A 6,000-nucleotide genomic window follows, 5' to 3' on the forward strand; every position below is an offset into this window, starting at 1 on the left:
ATGGTGTGCTTGGTTTTAACGTAACTTTATTCTTTCATGAGTTATTGACAAGTTTCTGACCACTTATAAAATGTGTTCAGTGTGCTGCCCATTGTGTTGGATTGTCAATGCAGCCCTCTTCTCCCACTCTTCACACACTGATAGCAACACCGCAGGAGAAACACCAGCACCGGCTTCCAGTATCCGTAGTTTCAGGTGCTGCACATGTTGTATCTTCACACCATAGACAACTGCCTTCAGATGACCCCAAAGACAAAAGTCTAAGGGGGTCAGATCGGGAGACCATGGGGGCCGTTCAACTGGCCCACGACGAACAATCCACTTCTCAGGAAACTGTTTATCTAGGAATGCTCGGACCTGAAACCCATAATGTGGTGGAGCACCATCTTGCTGGAGAAACTCAGGGAACGTGCCGGCGTCAGTGCATACAGAGGGAAACACATCATCATGTGGCATGTTCAAATATCCAGTGGCCTTGTGGTTTCCATTGATGAAGAAAGGCTCCACTGTTGTGAAGATACAAGATGTGCAGCACCTGAAACTACAGATACTGGAAGCCGGTGCTGGCATTTCTCCTGCGGTGTTGCTATCAGTGTGTAAAGAGTGGGAGAAGAGGGCTGCACTGACACTCCAACACAATGGGCAGCACACTGAACACATTTTAGAAGTGTTCAGAAACTTGTCAATAACTCATGACAGAATAAAGTTACGTTAAAACCAAGCACGCCATTGCTTTTCTTGTGAAATTCCCAATAAGTTTGACGTGTCACATGACCCTCTTCCTATTGAAAAAACAAAAGTTAGATCCAAGATGGCCGACTTCAAAATGGCCACCATGGTCACCACCCATCTTGAAAACTTTGCCCCCACACATACACTAATGTGCCACAAACAGAACGCTAATATCACAAACTATTCCCATTTTATTAAGGTGCATCGATATAAATGGCCCACGCTATGTACACTATTATTATACACTATTCATAATACAAAATGGCGTAGAATAGTGAGTAAGTATGAATTTGGGATGCACCTTGTGTCTAATTTCAGAAGCAGCCTTGCACACGTACAGTACTGTACTTCAGCATGCTCTCTTGTGGGCTGCGGTATTTGAATTTGAGGATGGGTAGATGATTGTGTTCTTGTGTCAGAAATGTAGCCCATCTTTAGTTGAGTTTTTATTATACAATATTTATTCTGATGATTTTGAATCTGGCACTGAACAAACATCCACATTTACAAAACAACAACAAACGAAAAACTAAAACTGACAAAAAAAAAAATTTCAAAATATAGAAACTAAGGCTGCTTTCACACCTACACTTTTGTTTGGGAACGTGTCTCGTTTGCCCAGTTAGCGCGGTTCGTTTGGCATATGTGAACAGGGCAATCGCGCTCTGTTCCGCACCAAAGTAATCGCTCCGAGATCGCTTGAATGAGGTGGTCTCGGCTCGATTGAAACGAACCCTGGAGCAGATCGATTGCAGTGAGAAAGCGATCAGATCCGAGCGTGGTTATATCACAGTGTTTTATGGATATGTAATAGGCTTACGGCTATATGAAGAGAGAATTATGAGTATGGCGGGAAGTTTCGTGAGTCTCCAGATGCCCGCAAATGAGTGATGATCTCCGGTAATCTCGCATCTCCCTCCCGGTCCTCAAATAGGCATCGTCGCGCACCCTTCTCACCCCTCCCCACCGCATCTCTCCTCAGACACGTCGCGCGCACCCTGTCAATCACCACCAAACCACCACCTCTCCTGACAGCTGAGCGGGACACTGCAAAATAAACCCTGACACTCTGACCAATGTGAGGAGAGTTTACTCGCACGTGACTTGTTTTAGCTCTTTTGGTCCGATTAGAAACTTTGCAGTGTGAAAGCGAACCGCTCCAAGAGCAAAGAGCAACACTGTAACAATTGTAATCTCTGTTTCAGAACAACTGAATCCATTCACAGGTGTGAACGCACACTAAAAAAACTAGTAAATCTGCCTCTAAAACTGGTTGAAACTGACTGAATCTGAAAATAAAAAGTCAAAACGAAATAAAAACTAAACTACTGAAAACTCCAGAACTGGTATAACCCTGATGATGAAGAGCTGAAGCTGAAGTTACTCGCCCTCCTGTGCAATACCACACCATAGAGCATAATAAACCATAATATATCTGATCAGATTACAAAAACCTCACTGACCGTCAGGGTGTGTCGGTCACTTTATAAACACACACACACTTACACACACACTTACACTCGCTCTCGGCTCTGAAGAGGAACGTGCGATTGTGTGTGACCACTTCAAACTTCTGATCTCCCACAATCACCACATCAGTGATGGAGGCCGTCGAGATGATCCTCTTTGAGTACACGTCCTGCACACACACACACACACACACACACAAATAAATACATGTACACATTCCCAGTTTGCTCATGTATGTGGGGTTTAGACAGAAACACACACCTTCTCAGTGTCGAAGTATCTCAGGTATTCAGAGTCCAGTTTGACCCAACGGCGCTGGTAGATCAGAGACCTGCACACACACACACACACACACACACACACACACACACACACACACACACACACACATTCAGAAATCACATGCACACATTTACAAACACATACAGATGCAAACAAACAAACAAACACATAATCACACATACAGAGACAAACGCGACAAACAAACAAACACACATAGAGACATATGCGAGCACACATTGACACACACACACACACATTCAGAAAACACATGCACATGTTTACAAGCACAGACACACACACATATCCATAAACACACACACACACCCTTGAGGAGGATTCTTGTCCAGCCAGCCCATCTTCATAACAGGCACATCAGCGGAGGCCCAGTCGTCCCGCGGGGGAGAGCCGCTGATATAACCTGAGCTGGGCAGGTAAACACTGTTCTGGGAAGAGGAGATCGAGGCCAGATCCGCATTCCAGGAGCTCGGTCTGACCCTGACACACACACACACACACACACACACACACACACACATAGAGGAGAAATCAGATTAATTTCAATGGTGCTTTACATGACGTAGACTGAGCTGAGTCCGCTGCAGTAATCGATGTATACACTTATTATGCAGCGCTCTGGAATACTCGATTCTGATTGGTTGATCTCAACATTCTAAGATATGTTATTCCCCGATAACAACCAATAGAGCTTTACACGTTTACGGCAGCAGAAGTCGACAGAAACATAGAGTGCAGTGAATGGGAGAGTACAACAAAACACACACACACACACACACACACACACACACACACACACACACACACACACACACACACACACACACATTTACAAACACACAGTAGGAAAGAAAAGAAGGATGAGAACAAGTTGAAGAAAAAAAATGAAAAAAAGGAGAAAAATCAAGAAAAAAAGGGGGAAACGTGAGAAAAGAGAGAGAAAAAAGAAAAAGGGAGAAAAGAAAAAGGGAGGAACTAAAAAGAGGTGAAAAACTCAAGAGAAAAAGAGGGAAAAAACGGGAAAAGGAGAAAGAATTAAAAAGAGAGAAAAAAGCGTGAAAAAGGAAAAAATAAACACATGGAAAAGAAAAAAGAAGGGAGGGAGGAAAAGGAAGGGAAAAACAGAAATTTATAGAGGAAATTGAGAAAAAAAGAGGTGGAAGAAAAAAACAGGAGAAACAGGAGGAAAAATGGGGGAAATATAGAGAAATAAAGGAGAAAACAGGGGAAAGAGAGAAAAAAAGGAGAAAATCCAGAGGAAAAAGGAGAGAGGAAACAAAAACAGGGGGAAGAGGAGAAAAAGATAAAAAGGGAAAAAGATGAAAAGAAAAGAAAAAGGGGAAAAAAGGAAGAACATTAAAAGGGAGGAAAAACAGAAAATAAAGGGAGAAAATGAGAAAGGAGGGGGAAAGAAAAAAATGGGAGAAAATGGACAAAATGGGGGGAAAAGTGGGAAAGAAAAAGGGGGAGGGATGAAAATGGAGAAAAAAAGGGGGAAAGAGGGGTGAAAAAAGGGGAGAAAAAAAATTGAGAGAAAAAGTAAAAGGCAGTGAAAAAAATGGGGAAACAGAGGAAGAAAAGAGAAAATGAAAAAAGAGCAAAAACAGAGGAAAAGAGGAGAAAATGGGGAGAAAAAGAGGGAAATTAAAAGGAAAAAGCGGGGAATGGGAAAAGGCAGAAGAAATAAGAGGAGAAATCAGAAAAAAAGAGAACATGGAGAAAAAAGAGAGGGAAAGAAAAAAACTGTGAGAAAAAGAAGGAAAATGAGGAAAGAAAAAAGGGGAAAGAAGGAAAAAGAAACAAGGGATGAAAATGGAGAAAAAAGGAGGGGGAATGAAAAGGGGGAAAATGTGGAAAAGGTGAAAAGAGAAAAAAGAGAAAAGAGGACAAAAAAAGGGAAAAAGGGAGGAAATGGGCAAAAATGAAAAAAGGGAAATCGAGAAAAAAGAAAAAAAAGGAGAAAAATAACGGGGAAAGTGAAAAAATGAAAAAAGGGGAAATCGAGAAAACAGAGGGGGAAAAAGAGAAAAGGTAGGAAAGCGGAAAGAAAAAAAAAGAGGGAGGAAAAGAAAGGGAAAAACAGAAATTAAGAGAGGAAATTGAGAAAAAAGAAGGGGGAAGAAAAAACAGGAGAAACAGGAGAAAAAATAGGGGAAATATAGAGAAATAAAGGAGAAAACAGGGGAAAGAGAGAAAATGTAAAAAAGGGAAAAGAGAGAAAAGAAAAATGGGAATCGAAAGAAAAATTAGGAAAAAAAGAGGGACAGAAAAATAGGAGACAATCCAGCGGAAAAAGGAGAGAGGAAATAAAAACAGGAGGAAGAGGAAAAAAGATAAAAAGGGGGAAAAAGATGAAAAGAAAAGAAAAAAGGGGAAAATGGGAGAAAGTTAAAAAGGGGAAAGTGAAAAAAAGGGATGAAAAACAGAAAATAAGTGGAGAAATTGAGAAAAGAGACGAGGAAAAGAAAGAAATTGGGAGAAAATGGGAGGAAAGGAGGGAAAGAAAACTGGGAAGAGAGGAAAATGGGAAAAAAAGAGGGGGCAAGGGGGATGAAAAAGGGAGAAAAAAAAATCAAGAGAAAAGGGAAAAGGCAGAGAAAAAAACAGGGAAACAGGAAAAAAGGAAAAATGAAAAAAAGAGGAAAAACAGAGAGAAAAAAAGAGGAGAAAATGGGAGAAAATGGGGGGAATTAACTGACAAAAGAAGAGGGGAAATGGGAAAAGAGAGAAAAAATAAGAGATGGAAAAGGTGAAAAAGAGAGAAAAAAACAGAAAAAAAGAAAAAAGAGGGAAAGAAAAAAATTGTGGAGAAAAGGGAGGAAAATGAGGAAAGAAAAAAGGGAAAGAAAGAAAAAGAAACAATGGATGAAAACGGAGAAAATGGGGGAAATGAAAAGAGGGAGAAAAATGTGGGAAAGGTGAAAAGAGAAAAAAGGGAAAAAATGGGAAAAATGGGGAAAGAGGAAAAAAGGAGGAAATGAAAAAACAGGAAAAGAAAAATAATGAGGAAAGGGAGGAAAAATTAAACAAGGGGGAAATCGAGAAAAAAGAGGGACATGAGAGAAAAGTAGGAAAGGGAAAAGAGAAGGGGAAAAAGGAGGGAAAAAGGAGAAAAGGAATGGGAAGAAGAAATGAAAAGCTGAAAATGAAAAGTGTAAAGTGTAAAGGAAAAGAGGAGATGAGGGATGAAAAGAGGGATGTTTCAGCTGTGTCAGATGTGCACTGTGTTCTCCACAGCTCTCCCTGACTGAGGGCTTGATGGAGATGATGAGATTAATGTCAGCGCTGTCACAGCTGATGCAGAGGAAGTATTACATTCTGTCATTGCGACAGCTCATGAACTTCTCTTATTGCCAAACTCAAGTCAAACAACTCATATACCCTGTTAATAACGCTGCAGGAACACACACACACACGTTTGCGTAAGTGCTGACAGCAGCGAAACACACACACTCACTTGACGGAGACGGACTCGTAGCAGCCGGAGTCGTCATCCAGAAG

At 41.1% G+C, this 6,000-nt stretch overlaps 1 protein-coding gene across 7 annotated transcripts in view; it reads right to left on the reverse strand.

Annotated features, from left to right (window-relative positions):
- The window catches only part of arap1 (ArfGAP with RhoGAP domain, ankyrin repeat and PH domain 1), a 136,859-nt gene that overhangs the window by 57,944 nt on the left and 72,915 nt on the right, over nucleotides 1-6,000 (reverse strand). For all 7 annotated transcript variants that reach the window (XR_012391120.1, XM_073924133.1, XM_073924131.1 and 4 more), the window contains 4 exons: nucleotides 5,957-6,000; nucleotides 2,809-2,979; nucleotides 2,464-2,533; nucleotides 2,251-2,371 (listed from right to left, as the gene is read on the reverse strand). The exon at nucleotides 5,957-6,000 is cut by the window's right edge and continues 63 nt beyond it. Coding sequence is in view for 6 of the 7 variants with exons in the window: in XM_073924133.1 (XP_073780234.1) it covers nucleotides 2,251-2,371; nucleotides 2,464-2,533; nucleotides 2,809-2,979; nucleotides 5,957-6,000 (406 nt within the window). In the remaining variant the exon portion in view is untranslated. The remainder of the gene's footprint in view (nucleotides 1-2,250; nucleotides 2,372-2,463; nucleotides 2,534-2,808; nucleotides 2,980-5,956) is intronic.

Source organism: Danio rerio, chromosome 15 (genome assembly GCF_049306965.1).
Source record: "Danio rerio strain Tuebingen ecotype United States chromosome 15, GRCz12tu, whole genome shotgun sequence".
NCBI classification, from domain to species: domain Eukaryota; kingdom Metazoa; phylum Chordata; class Actinopteri; order Cypriniformes; family Danionidae; genus Danio; species Danio rerio.